We start from the raw sequence: 19,844 nt of genomic DNA, 5'->3' as shown, positions 1-19,844 counted from the left end.
GCTTGGAGTAACCCTTGCTTGCTGTGTTTTTAAAAGAAGCCAAGATGAACAGAGCTGGGATCAGGAAAGACTTTGCTACCTACCCCGGTGTCATCCTGGGGACGGATAAGAATGGCGTATTTTTGAATGTGCTTGATGCAAATCTAGCTGTGAAGTGTACAACTGGGGCACAACTGCTGCCACTGAATGGGTGGGTGTGTGTGGGGCCCAATTTTTGGAAAAAAGGGGAGACTCCGCTTGGAGTAACCCTTGCTTACATTGTTTTTAAAAGAAGCCAAGATGAACAAGTCATGGGTCAGCAAAGACTTTGCTACCTACCCCAGTGTCATCCTGGGGACGGCTAAGAATAGCGTATTTTTGAATGTGCTTGATGCAAATCAAAACATCCTGTTTGCAACTAGGGCCCAAGTGCTGCCACTGATGGGGTGGGTGTCTGTGTGGCCCAATTTTTGGAAAAAAGGGAGACTCCGCTTGGAGTAACCCTTGCTTGCTGTGTTTTTAAAAGAAGCCAAGATGAACAGAGCTGGGATCAGGAAAGACTTTGCTACCTACCCCGGTGTCATCCTGGGGACGGCTAAGAATAGCGTATTTTTGAATGTGCTTGATGCAAATCAAAACATCCTGTTTGCAACTAGGGCCGAAGTGCTGCCACTGATGGGGTGGGTGTCTGTGTGGCCCAATTTTTGGAAAAAAGGGAGACTCCGCTTGGAGTAACCCTTGCTTGCTGTGTTTTTAAAAGAAGCCAAGATGAACAGAGCTGGGATCAGGAAAGACTTTGCTACCTACCCCGGTGTCATCCTGGGGACGGATAAGAATGGCGTATTTTTGAATGTGCTTGATGCAAATCTAGCTGTGAAGTGTACAACTGGGGCACAACTGCTGCCACTGAATGGGTGGGTGTGTGTGGGGCCCAATTTTTGGAAAAAAGGGGAGACTCCGCTTGGAGTAACCCTTGCTTACATTGTTTTTAAAAGAAGCCAAGATGAACAAGTCATGGGTCAGCAAAGACTTTGCTACCTACCCCAGTGTCATCCTGGGGACGGCTAAGAATAGCGTATTTTTGAATGTGCTTGATGCAAATCAAAACATCCTGTTTGCAACTAGGGCCCAAGTGCTGCCACTGATGGGGTGGGTGTCTGTGTGGCCCAATTTTTGGAAAAAAGGGAGACTCCGCTTGGAGTAACCCTTGCTTGCTGTGTTTTTAAAAGAAGCCAAGATGAACAGAGCTGGGATCAGGAAAGACTTTGCTACCTACCCCGGTGTCATCCTGGGGACGGATAAGAATGGCGTATTTTTGAATGTGCTTGATGCAAATCTAGCTGTGAAGTGTACAACTGGGGCACAACTGCTGCCACTGAAGGGGTGGGTGTGTGGGGCCCAATTTTTGGAAAAAAGGGAGACTCCGCTTGGAGTCACCTTGCGGTGTTTTACATGACTTTAGAAGGGCGTGCCATGCCTATATCTGTGTGTCCTCCTCTTTTTCCTTGTCCAGCTGTTTTGTTTTCGCATGAGTACATGTCCTTCTCACTTTCCCATGTGTTTGTGTTGTGTTGTGAGTTGTTTGTCACCTTTTGGACACCTTTGAGGGTGTTTTCTAGGTGTTTTACTGTGTTTGTGATTGCCTGCCATTGTTTCCTATGGGCTCGAGTTCGGTTCGTCGAACGTTCGACGAGCCGAACTCGAGCCAGACCCCCCGTTCGGCGAACCGCCTCGAGCCGAACCGGGACCGGTTCGCTCATCTCTATCCAACAGCCACTTTTAGGATTCTACTAAGTTTACTCAGTGTTTTCTAGTATAATGGCTTAGTAACAATGAGTTTGAGTGTGCAATTCAGAGGTGCTGCACATAGGTTTGCACCAGTGGGACACTAATGGAAGTCCAACAGCCACTTTTAGGATGCCACTAAGTTTACTCAGTGTTTGCTAGTATAATGGCTTAGTAACAATGAGTTTGAGTATGCAATGCAGAGGTGCTGCACATAGGTTTGCACCAGCAGGACACTAATGGAAGTCCAACAGCCACTTTTAGGATGCCACTACGTTTACTCAGTGTTTGCTAGTATAATGGCTTAGTAACAATGAGTTTGAGTGTGCAATGCAGAGGTGCTGCACATAGATTTGCACCAGTGGGACACTAATTGAAGTCCAACAGCCACTTTTAGGATGACACTAAGTTTACTCAGTGTTTGCTAGTATAATGGCTTAGTAACAATGAGTTTGAGTGTGCAAAGGGCAGGAGGGTACAGTGTCAGGGTTGTGGGTCTGGGTAGAGGAAAGGAAGTCTCACTTTCTATCACTCCTAATGGGGAAATGCAGCGAGGAAATCCCTGACCTTAGCTACACAGACGCTGTCATCTTGTGTAGCTGTTAAAATCTGTTTTCACGGACATGACTGTCACCTATGGCTCTGACCCTGCCGGTAATAGCCCCTACAAGGACTAATAGAAACTTCTATCCCTATTCTGTATAGCGCTGTGTATAGAGCGTACACAGCAGTATCGGAGACAGGAGCTACGCCAGCGGTGACTGACACCAAGACGCAGAAGGCAGATAATGGCGTGCTGGAGGAAAATGTCCGTTTTTATAATGCATGGACATGTGACATGGACATCCTATCCCATATGCCGTTGCTTCTCTGGCTAAAAGTCCACTTAGCTGTGTGTTTGTCTGGGATTGGCTGACATGCTGGCCCGCCCCACTACACGCGCGCGCTTAGGGAAGGAAGACAAGAAAAAAAAAAAATGGCGATCGCCATTATCCAAACAGCAGTGATCTGAATGCGCTGTTCCCGCACACTATACGCTGAAATTTCATAATAGTGTGAGTCACAGAGTGACTTACACTATTACAGCGGAAAGCCAGCTGGTAATTAGCTTGTCTTTTTGCTGCTAGAACCGTTCTCGAACGTATCTTGAACTACCGAGCTTTAGCAAAAAGCTCGAGTTCTAGTTCGATCTAGAACAGCCCACAAAATCACTCGAGCCGCGAACTGGAGAACCTCGAACCGCGAACCGCGCTCAACTCTAGTGCCGACATGGGATTACACTCTTCACTTATTTCAGTGACTGTTGCAGCATTGTATGCCATGAGGTATACACTGTCCCAACACAATGCAGCTGTGGGAAAAATCATGGTTCCGGAGTGGGCATAGAGGAAGGAAATCTGCACCCTTCTGCACAATTATGAAATGGCTACTAAGATGGTTACCTTGGACAATGCAGTCATCAGCATCACTATTTTGCTCATCTACATGTTGGAGCACATAGTCTATGGTAGGAGGTGAGGGTCAGAGGAAAAGGAGGAAATGGAGGATGCGGAAAGGATACCAATATTTTTAAGATCTGGACTGTCGTCACACAGGCGGGTGGCAAGGGAGAGTGTAGTTCGGCAATCGAGTTGGGCTCATGGTATCAGACCAACTGTTACTGAAAGTATAAAAGCCCAGGAACAAATTGAGGATGAGGAGGAAGAGGTGATGGGCGTGCAACAGTCGGGAGGAAGAAGATATTGATCCCCTCACTGCTCTCTGTGGTTGGTAGGAGGGACAAATGAAGCATGCTTGAGTGTTACCCCGCCACCAACACACAAAGGACTTGGACCTCATGGAAGCACATGACACATAATTGCCTTCTTGCTGCACATGGTGCCCCTATTGTTATGATTAGAAATAGTGCTGACTACTAGGTTGCCACTCTGTTAGATCTACGGCACAAGAGTACATTTTGCAAGATGTTTCCCACCTGGAATGGGACGTGCACAGGCTGGAATATCGAAAAGAGCTTGAACACAATCTTATGAGTGATTTCCACCAAGGCAGCAATGAGGCACACAATCTGCATCACAGATATAGAATTCCAACCATGGGAATGTCAGGTCGTCATCGCAGAAACATTAGCAGCAGTTAAAGTGGAGGAAGCAATTTCTTTGAGTTGTGGAACACATTTTTTAGACCATTGCATGCACCAGCAGAACAGAGTACAAGTCTGACACAAAGTAAACAACTAGAGAGGATGGGGCAGAAGCATCTAGAGCTCAATATTGATGCCATTAGGGGGGTTTGGACCCTTTTGCATTTTGGTCTTCAAAAATGGAAGAGTGGCCTGAGGTTGCCAGTCTCGCATTTTAAGATTTGTGAGAAGAAATTTGATATAGATGTTTAGTTTTCAAATAAAGTGTAAGGATCCAGTTCAATACATGTGAAGAATTTTTATTCCAGATCAATTACAGTGCACTGTAATTTATCTGGAATAAAATTACTTCACTTGTATTGAGCTGGATCACATTTTATTTGAATTCTGGATTGTTGGGCGCCATGGCGGGGCTAGATCTGATACTCCATAGAGAAGGGGAATGGACGCTGTAGTGAGCTGAACTTGTTTCTACTATATAGATAATTGGTTGTTGGGATTTGTACCCAGGACTCCAGCACTGCAAGACAACTTAAAAAAATAATCTTATGTATGGATTTTTCGTTTTCTAGGGTCTCTAACTCATACATTCTGCTAACATATTTACCTGCACTCGTGTGACATGTAGATACATGATACAAGCCACCAGGAAGCATATGCAGAGCACCAGGAGGACAAGGACAATAGTGCTTCTAGTGAAAACAAAAAGAGAGCAGTTATTTGTAAGCATAATAATAATAATAATAATAATAATAATAATAATAATAATAATATTAGCATACTACATGAAGATGTAATGAGTATAACTTGAGGTTTTGTCATAATCAACATACAAATTTTCATCTGCAGGGGTCAGGCTTATTAAAACTCATTTCTGCAAACATAAACACACAATTTTAGTAATGATTTCCAAATTTTATCACAGTGGATATTTTTTTTTCCAAATTACTGTAGTTAAAATTTGACCAAGGAGAATAAAGTAACAAAAAAACAGGCAGTCACCTATTAAATATCCATGCAGTGCTAACACTACTACTCCAGCTCTCCTTGCAAGTCAGTAGAACATTGTTAAAGTCAACTGAGGTCAGTGCGGCAGACATCACGTGACAGCTACAGAAAAGTAAAGTGACAGCTAGAGAGGACAAAAGCAGTGTCACTAGAATGGCATGGGAAGTTCTTATGGTATTTTATTTTTTTATGTTGCACAGCATCTACAAGGAAAAACTAAGTTATATTGTCCCTGCAGCCACTAGCTTCCAGTCATTGTTGTGACCCCAGGGCTGTAAAAGTAAGTGCTCATCTTAAATTGAGTGCAATGTAATCACTCCCCGACACATTAATTGCCAGCCTGCTCTACGAACACTGCACACATGCTGCAGACCGAGTTGTCAATCAAAGTGTATTGGAAGTATTTACATCCTGCTCACTGAGTAGTGGTCAGAGACAGAACTCCCTACACCTCCCCAATGACTAGGAGTGAGCAGCAGCAGGCAGAATATAGCTTCATTTTCTTCCTGTGGCCAATTTTCCAGTATGTCTGCCAGAAATAATTTAAACACTATTTTCCTGTAGACTGCCACTCTATCTGCTGCTGAATAGTGGTTATGACGATAAAGTTCCCTTTAAGTATTTACCCTGCAACTGCAAGTATTGAATTATAATATACACAATATGATAATTAGAAAGGGTTGACCTATCGTTTATATTTGACCAAGCATTCAGTTTGTTGTTCTATTTCAATGAGCCAGGAAAAAGCCACTAAAAAGTCAACCACTAAGTAAGTCCACCCATTACATAGAAAAAAAACATGGCTTTCAAAAAATAAAACACAGGATATACTGAATATTACCATCCATTAACTCTCAAGACTTGGGGAAAAATCAGACAGTAAACCAGAACAATAACAGTGTTACGGGGGGCTGTCTGTTAATAAAACCCAAAGGAATATCAGACAGTCAGGGTTCACCGTGCAAAGACTCTGCTGCAGACTATGGCAGAGGATAAGGGGTATATAAGTGTGCCACTGTAAATAGTAATAGCACAAGTGCAGAGTGCAATACCTCTGTTAAACTCACAGAGGAATATAATTAGGAAATAAAGCAATTCCTCCCTTGTTTGGAGGGTGTGTGGTATGGTCTCTGTTAATGGTCACAGAGACTAAAGCAGTGAGTGTGAAATGGCACCTACCTAGGTCCGTTCCTCTAGCGGTGCCAGGAGACGGACAGCAGCGTAAGCCGCACAAAGCTCCTACCTGCGTTCGCTCCACTAGTGTGCGAGGACACGAATCACTAGATATGGCACCTGCCTAGGTCCGCTCCACTAGTGGTGCAAAAGAGACGGACAGCAGCATAAGCCGCACAAAACTCCTACTTATGTTCGCTCCCCTAGTGTGCGAGGATACGAACAACTGCCAGACGCAGTATTAGGAACGTTACCCTAGCGGCAACGTCCACCTACGAGTAGAATCACAAGGCCCAGCCGGACTATGTGCCTCAGGCACCTGCCTATGTCCGCTCCACTAAGATGTAAGGATACGGACCGCAGCCGAAACTGTAAGGTATAAGAACGCTACCCTGCCGGTAGCGCTCACCTAGCATAGACAGAGAGATGCCTAGAGGGACATGCACAGAGCGTCTACTCTCATGCATGAACCAAGTGGACTGAGTGCCGGGTGGCGTGCGTCAGGGTCTTATATAGACTCTGTGCCTCATCCAAGATGGAGGACACCAGAGCCAATCCGCTGTCAGAATGACAGCAATGACGTCACGCTGGCCTATCACTGAGCAAAGCGTCACAAACACATGACCAGCGGCCAATCAGCTTAGAAGGTATCAGAGACATGTGACCTCGTGTCAGCGATGATGTCACCCGCACATGTGCAATGGCTCCAAGATAGGACTTAGTCTCCAGCGCTTGCACATGTGCAGTAGCAAGAAATCCAAACATAGTCTCCAGTGCTCGCACATGTGCAGTAGCAAGAAATCCGAACATAGTATCCAGTGCCACAGCAACCGTAACAAACAGGTTTGTGTCATGAATAGGGCTGAGCGGCTCCGGACTGTAAAAGTCTGGATCCACTCAGTTTCAACGCTATCTGGGTTCTGAACCTGGGCGTGGGATTCCGGGTGCACAATCCGGATTTGAGAATTAAAGTGAAAATAAAGAAAAGAAGAAATAAGTGAGAGGTTCCTACTTACTGAGACTCGGTGTCATAGCGGCACACTATTTCCGGGTTGTGCATTCACTTCCTGCACTGTGCATCGCATACACACAGCTTTCCGTGTTTTCCCTGCCCACCAGCTGTCCTCTCGTCTGTGATTGGTTTCAGGCTGACGCGCCCCCAGCCTGTGACAGTCTCTGCTGCAGTCATCGATCATCGCGTCTCAGTCATAGGCTACACACCCGGTGGGCGGGCAAAGTAGTGAATATTGAATTGTCGGCTCCGGAAGGTAAAATTGTGACCCGGAAGGAGTGTGCCGCCATGACACAGCCTCGGTGGGTATGCCGCGCTCACTCCTACCCCCCTATCCCCTCCACAGACATTTTTAATCTTTGGATTCTGGTGCCCATTGACTTATATCGGCATCGGATTCCGGAGCGGATCGGACTTATTTTTAAATCAGTCAGTGATCCGCGTGTCCCAGTTTTTGGGGCGTTCGATCAGCTCTAGTCATGAAACCAAATAATTGCCACATTGTGAGATTGTGGAAAACAATAATGTCTTTCTGAAACCAAAGGTATATGGGTGATCTTTAAAGATTCATTGTGTGCTTAAACAAAAAATCTTAATCCATTGATATGCACCATTTTTTTATCCCTCCAATGTGTGAATATATACAAAGCCATGAAAAATTATTCATACCCCACAAAATGTTACACTTTTTTTCCCATTACACCACAAACTTCTGTACTTTATTGTGAAGTGTAAAGGAAATGATACATGATTTTCTAAATATTTTAAAAACAATATTTATGAAAATTGTTATATGCATTTGTATTTAACCCCCCATAGTCTGATACCATTAAATAAAATCTTTAGTGACTAACTGCCTTCAGAAATCAACTAATTAGTAAATTATGCAAACCTGTGTGTAATTTATACTCAATATAACTATAGCTCTTTTATGAAGGCCTCAGAGGTTTGTTTGAGAACATTAGGGATCAAACAGCATTATGATAACCAAGGAACAAACCAAATAGGTCAGAGATAAAGTTGTGGGGAAGAGTAAAGAAGAGTTAGGTTATAAAAAAACATAGCCCAAGCTCTGAACATCTCATGGAGCTCTGTTCAATCCATCATCCAAAAATGAAATGAATATAACACAACTGTAACCCAACCAAGACATGGCCGTCCATCTACACTGACATCCCAAGCAAAGAGAGCACTAGTAAGGGAAGTAGCCAAGAGACCCATGATCACTGTAGAAGAGCTGCAGAGATTCACAGCTCAGTTTGTAGTATCTGGCCACAGGAACAATTTTCCATGTATGCCACAAATCTGGTCTTTCTGTAAAAGTAGAGAGAAGAAAGCCATTTTTAAAAGGAAGCCATGGGAAGTCCCATTTGCAGCGTTCAACAGGATCCGTCTCTGATCTCCACCACTAGGAGGCATGCAAAGTCTCTTTGGTTCATAATGGTAATGTTGACTCATGCATGACGACGGGGATTGAGAGCGTTCACATGCCCCATAGGGGTGGAGATCGGAGACGAATCCTGTTGAACAGAGAGTCCTGGTAGATTTTTTTTGTTGCAAACCAGAATAGCTGATGGTTTAAATTGTAGGTAGATCTGATCTATCATTATGATTGAAGGAGTGAACCATGTTTAATGATTTTTTTGTGATTGGCCTGTCGTTCTAGGAGGAGTAACAGGATGTGTGTTAAAACGCTGTGTTTGTGTAGTTTCGTATGCGATGATTAAGGACGCCATCATCCGAAACATGTTTTCCTTACTTTGAGATACCTCTGCACATTTTTTACTATGTCATTTTTCTATGGTTTTCATACATTTTTTGGGAATAAAATTTGTATGAATTTTTACACCGTTGGACACTGGATTTTCTTCACTTTATCCTAATGAATTTACAGGTGCAGTGAAGAAAAAATAATTACTTATTTACCACTAAAATTGTGTTTTAGTCCTAGACTTCCAATTTTCACAAGGGGAATAGGTAAAAAAGGCCACATAATGTGTTACACAATTTCTCGTGAATGTGGCAATACCCCACTATTTGGCCACACTTCAGGAACCCGGAAGGAAGGAGTGCCATTTGACTTTTGGAGCACAGATTTTCCTAGAATAGTTTGCGGACTCCATTTGCAAAGCTTCTAAGTGCTAGAAAAGCAGAAACATTCTCAAGTGACCACATTTTGGAAATTACACATCTCAGGGAGTTCATCTATGTGTGTAGTGATGATTTAGTGTCTGGAAAACAACCATGTAGTCATATACAGTGAATGTTGCAGAATTAAAAATTGCAAATATGCCCTTGTCATGCCCAGTACATTGTAATGCCTTGCTACATTCCTTACTACAACAATGACAAACATGTGGAGGTTAACTGTGGTGTAGGCACATTGTGATGCTCAGAAATAAGGGGGGCATTTGAATTTTGGAGAGCAGACTTTTCACAATTTCTTTTGGGGGAAGCCTTAGTGCTTGTCCAAAGTCTTTTTGCTATCAGTGACATGGAAGCCCCCTTTATTTCTGTTAACAGGTGACAGGAACTTTTCTTTTTGTGGGTTTAGTTGAATGCTATTTGGTGTCAATTTGGGATACAGAACATTTTGGACCAGATTATATTTATCCTGTTCTCTTTGCTGAGCGCTTTATTAGGGTTTTCATCTACATCTCCAAAATAGGTGATTAAGGTAAAACCCCTGATAGATCCACTCTCTATAATGAGGCAGCAGAGTTACTCCTGACTCCAGACTCCATTTGACCTGTTTTAAGCGGTGTCCGTCTTTTCAAAAGTGAGCAAAACTGTTGGTAATCGCACTTTTGTGCATGCCTAAAAAGACGTGGAAAATGATGGACACCACCGGACCACAGGCCAGACGAGAGTTCAAAGTGATTCCCTCTGCCTCATTACAGTGAATTTTCCTCTGGGAATCTTACCTGAATCACGTTTTTCAGACATTTGCATGTAATCCCCAGCGTAAGCCCTTAGCGTAGAGCACAGGATAAATGTAAGCTGTGCTGTACAGCGATCTTTGGGAAGCTGAATAAACAAATCAACAGCAAATGAAGAAATGGCTTTTTTTACCGTTTATTAAGTGCACCTTGTGATATAAGTAATATAGCGGCTTTATTCCTCAGGCCAGTATGATATATATACATATATATATATATATATATATATGTATATATATATATATATATATATATATATATATATATATATATATATATAGGGTTATTTTAAGTTTGGCTACAATCACACTAAAAAGTGTTTGTTTGTTTTTATAAAAGAAAGGTTTTTTGCATCATTGTATCTTGAAAGTTATAGTTTTTGTTATTGTTCTGCCGACATAGTCATGTGAGGGCTTGGTTTTTGCTGGATGAGTTGGAGTTTTTATTGGTATCATTTTGGTCAACAAAATGTTTTTTCTTGCTTTCTATTCTGTTTTTGTGAGGCAGAATCGAGATAAAACAGCTATTCAGGACTTTTTTTTTACGCTGTTCACCTTGTTATAAAAGTGATAAGATAGCTTTTTTCCTTTGGTACAGTTTGATTATAGTGATACCACATTTATATTATTTTCTTTATGTTTTGCCTCGTTTACTCCATAAAAACAATTTTATAGAAAAAAAATAGAATTGCATTGCTGTATTCTGAGAGCTATAGCTTTTTTATTTTTTTGCTGATGGCTTGGTTTTTGCGGGACAAGATAATGTTTACACATATGCCATTTTTATTTACATGTGCTTTTTGATCGTGCTTTGTTCCACTTTTTTGTCAGCTGTATGATGAAAAGATATAGCTGTTACATTTTTTTTTTACGGTATTTACTGAAGGAGTTAACTATTTTTACAGTCTTATTGGGTTGTTCTGGACGAGGATATATCAAATGTTTCTGCTTTTTTTTCATAAATATTTTTTTCTATTTATTTTCAGATTTTTGTTTTTACATTTTTGATACTTATTTACTTATTCACTGTATGGGAAATTACTTTTCATTGCCCTGATCAATGATATATAATGTATTGCAACACACCAGCATCCCAGTACATTATATCTGTCAGTGTTGCACTGACAAAGTTCTGAGATCATGCTTCTGGCATGATCTTGGAAGCTTTCCATAGCTGATTGACCCAGAGGTCATCATCACGAATTTTGGTCACCATAGATATAATTGGGCTTGTACAATGACATTGCGGGGACACCAATTGGATAGGAAAGGGAGCACACTCCCTCTCACACCCTGTAAATAATGCGATCAATATCGATATCAGCATTTAGGGGGTTAAACAGCTATGAACAGTGGGGGGACATCCCTGGCTGTGACAGGCAGTGCTTGGCTGTCGTGTAAGCTGACCTCCTGGTGGTGATCACTTGGCAAAGAAATTCCTCACCAAATAGGATGTAATCATACATCCATGGTTGTGAAAGGGTTAATTTTTTTCTTACCTGAGAGTTCTGAGTTTAATTATATTGGACCTCTATATGCATAAAACATCTGATCTCACTCCTAACGGGAGTGTAACCAATTAAAGGCTAAACTGTTTTAAAGCTTCAGAGTAAAATCAGATGTGAGAAAATGGGAAACTGTCAGTTCATTTAAACATAACTCGGAACTGGTTTCATGTATCCATGTAATTCTGACAGTTTTTTTGCAAAACATTATAATTTCTTCTGACTTCCTCTGGCTACTCTTCATCTCTTACACACCCCAAAGCCATGCTGATAGAGAATTTATATTGTGAGCCCGATGTGGACTGTAATGATGTTTGTAAAAAGTTGTGGAATTAATGGCACTATATAAGCAAGTAAAATAAGCAATAGCGCACATACAGAAAACTAGGCGCCTCCAAAAAAATTATCTAGGAATATGCTCAGTTTTTTAGCTCAATTGTTTTTTTATTTGCACCAATAGGTTTTATGTAGCTCTTAGTGTAATTTAGGACTGAAAAAAATAATTTTCAATTTTTTCACAATGCGTCTTTTAGATGAGATATCTTTCAGATACAGAGCATTTTATTGGGCTATTTTTCTTGAGTTCGGGAATTTTAATAACATTGCGCAAGTTTGCTGCCTTGATGCATGGCAGGATGTGGAAGTGAAGGAAAGCTTTCACAGCTCACATTGTGTATGTCTGGCTCAGCAGCCCTTTCATGATTGAAGTCTCACAGATGACAGAAACCACCCAGAAATGACAGAAAGATTGAATTCAAAACCATCAAAGAATGCATGTAGGGGTATGGTCAGTTTTTTTTCCCCATAGTTTTTATGCAGAACTAAGTGGAAAATCTGGAGTGAAAAAATAATTTACACAAAGGCATAATTTCAGACACAGTATAAAAATGGAGAAATACATTTCTATATATATTGGGCTATTTCACCTGAGTTCCAAAATACCAAAGCTGCCAATATATGCAGCTTGGATGAAAGGCAAGTTTCAAAGGCATACCAATAGGGAATTTAGATTGTGAGCCCCAACGGGGACAGTGTTGATCACTAGAGATGAGTGAACCTTTCAAAATTCGGTTCGACAATCTTTGGTGAACATCCTGATGTTTGCCAAATGATCCACCAAACATTTTCAAACCCCATTGAATTCAATGGGAAGCCAAACCAAAGGCAGAGTAAACATCTTTGGGGGAGTCAAAAAGCTTCCAAAACAGCAAAAATATAGTTTAAAGTGAAGTCCTACTGTTGTGGCACAGCCAATAGCTTCCTCTCCTATTGATATAACAAATATTGAAGGGTCATTCCATGGTAACTTACATTACATTCACAAACCAAAAACTGAGTTAATAATGGCTACAGACTGTTCTCTGAAGACAGGCACAAAAATGAGTGAATGTATATTGTACATTGAACGATTCTCAATAGATTTCAACACAGTTTGATTTTTCAACAATACAAATTAAATACAAAATACAATGTTATTACTTGGTAACTTACGTTACACAAAAAAAAAGAAAAACAACACATTTCAGGCAGACAGAAGGACAGTGTCACCAATTGCCCCTTCATTGCCCAATAGCTTCTTTGCAAGTAGTGAGGTATGGTCCATGCAACACACAGGATGTGGCCCATTTTTATTTTCCATTTTTAATATCAAGAGGTAGATGAGTGACAGGATTAGGCCTGTTGCTTCCACACCCCTGCCAGTACAGATAAGATACAAATTGGAGACCCATCTTGGAGTCTTGACATTTAAAAACATTTCAGGCAGACAGCAGGACAGTGGCATCAACAGCTCCTCACGTTGCTCCATAGTGTCTTAGCACAGCAGTTAGGTATGGTTCATGCAACACACAGAATGTGGCCCGACATTTCCATTGTTAATATCAAGAGGTGGATGTGTGACAGGCTATGCATCATGACAGTGCCCCAGTACTTGTTGTTGCAACATGTGCAGAGTGTCGGACTCAGCACATCTCATATCAAGCGGTCAACCTATAGGCCAAAAGACCTTGGTAGTGATGCAAGTTGACTAGCATCGTGTGAATGATGGAACTGAGCCCATAGCGACCTTGCCTTCTGCAGCAGTGTATCAAGGCTGGGATAGGGGCCTAGAAATTGCTGTATGGCCAGGTTGAGTATGTGGGCTATGCAAGGCACATGTGTGATTTCACCCAGGTGTAGGGCTGCCACCAAGTTTGCACTGTTATCGTACACAGCCTTCCCTGGCTACAGATTCAGTGAAAACATCTACTATTTAAACTTGGTCTGGATAGCAGTCCACAACCTGCAAATGTGTGACTGCGTTATCAATGCATATTAATTTCAGCACTGCCAGATTCCATTGAGCCATGGCAGCACTGTACGGAGGTGGGGGGGATTCTCTCTGCACTGTTGGAACACATGTTACATTAAGGCCGGTTTCAGATGTCCATGCCTAATCTGGTACAAGTCACATGCATGGTTATGGTCACGTGTGTCACACGTGTGACACCCGTGTTTGCATATGTGTGACAGGTACCGGAGAAAACACGGGTCTGTGAAATAAAAAGATTTTCCATATTTAACTGCTTTCTTTGGCTCTGCTGCCTCCCGCTCCTGACCGCCGTTCATTATATTAATTGATTATTCCTCGCACTCAGGACCTGGAAGCCGGAGCAGCACTGGTTACAATTCTGGATACAGCACCGCTGAGGGCAGCACCACGGGGACAGGGGAGTATTCTGCAAGCACATAAACATCCAGAAGGTCATTGGAGTTCCCAATGAACTCTGATGACATCCTGATGACACCGAGGCAACACCTGCGCTACAGCTTCACGGGTTCGTCAGAGTTCATTGGGAACTGTGATGAGTTCCCAATGCTGTTCCCGCGATGCTCTGGCTTCCAGGTTCTCCCTACACATACACACACACATATCCACTGAGCACATATACACACATAGCAGAGACACATGTATACACTGAACACACACACACATACATACACACTCTGCTGTATACTCACACAGCGATGCGGTCCCCGGCACTGAAGTCCCCAGTGCTGCTGCTGCTGCTTCTAGCTCCACAGGGCACTGAATTTTCAGTGAGTATAATGAGCAGGGGTCAGGAGTGGGCGGCAGCAGAGTCGGAGACAGCACTGCTGGATACAGGTAAATATAGAAAATATTTTTATGAAAAACACCTGTGTTTTCTCCGGTACGTGTCACATTGATGTCAAACGGATCACATCATGGGCGATCTGTGTGACACCCGTGCTGCCGGAGAAAAAAATGGACATGTCTGTGTGTGTGCATGTGGGGCCACGAGGGGGTCACATGGTGCATGTGCATATGAAAACACGGCCGTGTGAGTACCAGTATAGAATAACATGGGTATGTGTCGCATCCGTGTTAAAAACGGATGTCACACATACCTAAAACATGGATGTCTGAAGCTAGCCTAAGGAGGAGGTTAAGGGCGCAGGTGGAGACCCTAGAGGAGGTGGAGGAAGCAGAAGTGGTGGAGGAAGCAATAGATTCAGAGGTTTGTCCCACAAGTCTTGTGGATTTCAAGACTTCGAAATCAGCCCCTTCCCCACCTGCCCCCGCAACTACCAGAGTAACCCAGTGCCCAGTCAGCTAGATGTAAAACCCCTGGCCATGCTTGCTCATCCTGGTGTCAGTGGTGAAATGGACCCTGGGAGGCACAGAGTTTTTCAATTAAAAGGTAATGTTGTTTGCAACATCATGGTGTAGCACATTGAACATGTAATCTGGGACGGCCTTCTCAGTTTTCCGTGCATCAATATGAGCTTGCAATTGCAGCTATGACATGCTAGGTTGAATTTTTTTTTTTTTTTTGTGTACAAACTAACAATACCTATTTAGATCATTCACTGGTAACCTTTTAACAGACACTCAAAAGTAACAATACCAAGTTACATGGTTCACTGGAAACATTTTTGCAGTCACTAAAAAGTAACAATACCTATTGAGATGGTTCTTTTAGCAGGCACTAAAAAGTACCTTTACCTATGTAGATGGTTCACTGGCAAATTTTTAGCAGACACTCTAAAGTACCAATACCTATTTACATGGTTCACTCTCAAATTTTTAGCAAGCACTAAAATGTACTAATACCTATTGTTATCATGAAAAGACGATTTATGGCACACACCTTCCTGTATACTGCACATCCCTATTCTACACTAGTAAAATATATCTTTGTACCGTGTTAGCCAGTAGAGATAAAAAAATTGTTTAAAAGAACAGAGAGTCCTCAGTGGTTGATACCTTTTAATGGCTAACTGAAAAGATGGTAATAATTGCAAGCTTTCGAGACTACTCAGGTCTCTTCATCAATGATGAAGAGACCTGAGTAGTCTCGAAAGCTTGCAATTATTACCATCTTTTCAGTTAGCCATTAAAAGGTATCAACCACTGAGGACTCTCTGTTCTTTTAAACAATTTTTTTATTCTACACTATTGATCTCCTGTCTATCTCAACGACCTATCATTAAACCCCTCGCTAAGCTAACTGTTTAGCAGCAATGGCAACACCTTCCCTAAGCTTTAACAATCACAAAATGGCACCAACGCTGTGCACGTTCGCATTTTATAGGCAGAGTGACGTGACTTTGGCAGCCAATAACACAAGCCCTTGTGTTTGAACCTTGTGAATGTTTTTTGCACAGTTATTGGCTGCAGGAACATCCATAGAAATAGTTTAAAATATATGCACCGCTGATTTGGCCTCTCTCTACCATCTCCCGTCATTAAACACATCTCCCTGTTCAGCATACAGCACCACAATCCTATCATATGTTATTAGAAATGCATTTTGGAAAGCAAACATAGCTTTTCATTACCGGGTTTTCCCAAAAATGCTCAGGTGCATGACCTCAAACCAGATAGGGAAATGCTTGTACCAAATTTTAAATTGGTGAATGCGAACCGAACAAGTTCGCTCATCTCTAGTGATTACTTCTGTAAAGTGATGTGGAATTAATATCGCTATATAAAGGAGTAAAATAAATAAATAATTAAAAAGTAAATGAGGAAACTAATTTTAAAAAGACTAACAAAATTAGAGTTATTATGAGGGATAGCATGAGAATTATTGTGGCATTGTGTGAATGGTACTCTGGTGTGCTGATGTACAATTTCGGTGAAGCAGTACGAATGCATTTTGTTTTTGTTTTTTTTAGTAAAGCCCATATGTAGCACCAAACCACAATATTGGTTAATTTCAGCAATATTTGTGGGCTATCACCTATAAGGTCTTACCCTCAAAAAATGGGATTTGCCATAACAAGGCAGAGGTTGATTTGATCAACAATTATTGAACCAGCTCATTAAAAAAATTATAGGAAAATTTAAATTTCAAGCAACTCTAATCTCTCTACATGGACTCTTGCAGTAGCAGTAAATGTTGGTTCCTGGAGGTTTTAAGGGGGCTTTACACGCTGCGACATCGCTAATGCGAACTCGTTGGGGTCACGGAATTGGTGACGCACATACGGTCGCATTAGTGATGCCGTTGCGTGTGACACCTATGAGTGATTTTGCATCGTTGCAAAAACGTGCAAAATCACTCATCAGTGACATGGGGGTCCATTCTCAAAAATCGTTACTGCAGCAGTAACGAAGTTGTTCCTCGTTCCTGCGGCAGCACACATCGCTCCGTGTGACACCGCAGGAATGAGGAACCTCTCCTTAACTGCCTTTCGGCCGCTATGCGGTAGGAAGGAGGAGGGCGGAATGTTACGTCCCGCTCATCTCCGCCCCTCCGTTTCTATTGGGTGGCGGTTCAGTGACGCAGGTAAGTATGTGTGACAGCTCTGGGCGATGTTGTGTGCCACGGACAGCGATTTGCCCGTGTCACACAACAGATGGGGGCGGGTACCCACACTAGCGATATCGATACCGATATCGCAGTGTGTAAAGCGGCCTTTAGGTAATAGGTGGATACTAATTAGTAGTTGATGTGTCAGGTTGAACCTGCAGATTAAAGGCCACTTTACACACAGAGATAAATCTGCGCTAGATCTGTGGTTGCAGTGAAATCATGGACAATCAGTGGCAGGTTTGTGGCTGTTTACAAATGGAACAATATGTCCATGATTTCACTGCAACCACAGATCTGCCAAAGATTTATCTCTTTGTGTAAAGTGGCCTTATCTCTCCTGCGACTGCAATGAGATTTATCCTTTTCCTTTGAGGAGCTAGATTACCGAATAAATTCTGGCCCTATCATTGTTTTACACAAAATATTAATTATACAGACCAGCAGTAATGCTAATGAGCTGAGAATCTGACAACACACTTATACTAATGTTTAATTGCTAATATGGTACCAAAACCTTTTCCTTTATACTAATGGTGTAATACTAATTAACGTGGTGGATTGACACAATGGCTGACAATGTGGCACTCTCAAGGGAACGACCTGACACTAAAAAATTGACTGATTGACACTAACTGACTTTCACAGATTGATAATCTGAAACTAATGGACAGATGGGTTGAAATTGACATTGACTTAGGCGGGCTTTGCACGTTGCGACATCGCAAGCCGATGCTGCGATGTCGCACGCGATAGTCCCCGCCCCCGTTGCAGCAGCGATATCTTGTGATTCCTGGCATAGCGAACATTATCGCTACGCCAGCTTCACATGCACTCACTTGTCCTGCGACGTCGCTCTGGCCGGCGTCCCGCCTCCTTCCTAAGGGGGCAGGTCGTATAACGTCACAGCGACGTCACATGGCAGGCGGCCAATCAAAGCGGAGGGGCGGAGATGAGCAGGATGTAAACATCCCTCCCACCTTCTTCCTTCCGTATAGCCGGCGGCGGCAGATAAGGTGATGTTCCTCGCTCCTGCGGCTTCACATACAGCGATGTGTGCTGCCGCAGGAACAAGGAACAACATCATACCTGTCGTGGCAGCGTAATTTTGCAAAAGTCGGAGCCTACAGCGATGATACGATTATGACGCTTATGCGCTCATTAATCGTATCATCTAGGATTTACACACTACGATGTCGAAAGTGACGCCGGATGTGCGTCACTTTCGATTTGACCCCGCCGACATCGCACGTGCGATGTTGCAACGTGCAAAGCCGCCCTTAGAGATGATAACCTGACACTGACAATATGACACTGACACTAACCATAGCCTAACTACCGACATACTATATCTATATATATATCACTAACTACTAAACCTGTCTTTAGTTAAAACATATTTTTAACACATTCTGAAAAACAAATTTAAACAACACACAATAAAAAGTTTGCAAAATATCACCTGGAGAAGCTGAATGCTTTTAGGACAATGTTTTGTGGATGGATGAGATTAACATAAAGCTTTTTGGATCTAATGAAAAGGGTTATGTTAAAAGAAAAACATGCATTAAAGCATAAAAACCTCATTCCATCTGTGAAACACAGTGGTGATAGTATCTGTGTTTGCATCTATTTTTTTGCATCTCTGTAAGGACTGCCAGCGATCATTGATGGAACAATGAATTCTAAATTATACTTGCAAATTCTAAAGAAAAAACCCAGGACATCTGTCCATGACCTAAATCTCAAGAGAACATTGGTCATGCAGCAAAACAATGACATACAACACAAGTCGTTCTGGATGGTTAAGTAAGAATAAAATTAAAGTTTTGGATTGGCCAAGTCAAAGTCCTGACCTTAATCTTATGAAAATGTTATGGAATGACATGCAATGAGCAGATCCTGAAATAAAACCCACTAACATAATAGAGTTACAGCTTTTTTGGTGGGAGGAATGGTGTTACACGTCGTGGCTCTCTTATTGCAAGGAATGAGGTGGTCTCCTATTCCTTGTCGGCCACGAGCCCTCCTGCTCAGCAGCACCAAAGGTTTGGGAGACTGCGCAGTCTGCAGGAGTTGCCTTCTCAGAGACACAGCAGAAGGGTGACACCTAGTGGTTCTTCCCTTGCAAGGAATGGAGCGGTCTCCCATCCCTTGCCTGCCACGAGCTCTCCTGCTCATCATCACGGAGGCTCTGGGAGGTTGCGCAGTGTGCAAAGAATAGATGCTCAGGGAAGCAGCAAGACTTCCCATGTCTCTGCACATTGTGAAACCGGGGATCCCGCCTTTATGACCCAGAGGCAGGAAGAAGAGCATGTGCTCCACGTGACGTCTTCTGATTCGCTCACTGATATCACACGGCCCCATGACGAGGCTGGTGATGTGCTGAATCCTGACTGGCTGGGCCAGGACGTCACGAACCCTGATTGGGTCACGCCCGTCTCGCGCCCGCCCTTGGGTGGAGCTACACCTCCTTAAAAGC

At 42.5% G+C, this 19,844-nt stretch overlaps 1 protein-coding gene across 2 annotated transcripts in view; it reads right to left on the bottom strand.

Annotated features, from left to right (window-relative positions):
• Positions 1–19,844, bottom strand: part of ADCY1 (adenylate cyclase 1) — a 1,189,286-nt gene that overhangs the window by 174,904 nt on the left and 994,538 nt on the right. For both annotated transcript variants that reach the window (XM_075315022.1, XM_075315023.1), the window contains one exon: positions 4,515–4,599. In XM_075315022.1, coding sequence (XP_075171137.1) covers positions 4,515–4,599 — 85 coding nt within the window. The remainder of the gene's footprint in view (positions 1–4,514; positions 4,600–19,844) is intronic.

Source organism: Anomaloglossus baeobatrachus, chromosome 6, assembly GCF_048569485.1.
Source record: "Anomaloglossus baeobatrachus isolate aAnoBae1 chromosome 6, aAnoBae1.hap1, whole genome shotgun sequence".
Taxonomy (NCBI): domain Eukaryota; kingdom Metazoa; phylum Chordata; class Amphibia; order Anura; family Aromobatidae; genus Anomaloglossus; species Anomaloglossus baeobatrachus.
Note: the sequence above shows the minus strand (reverse complement) of the source record. Positions and strands in the feature narration are given on the sequence as shown.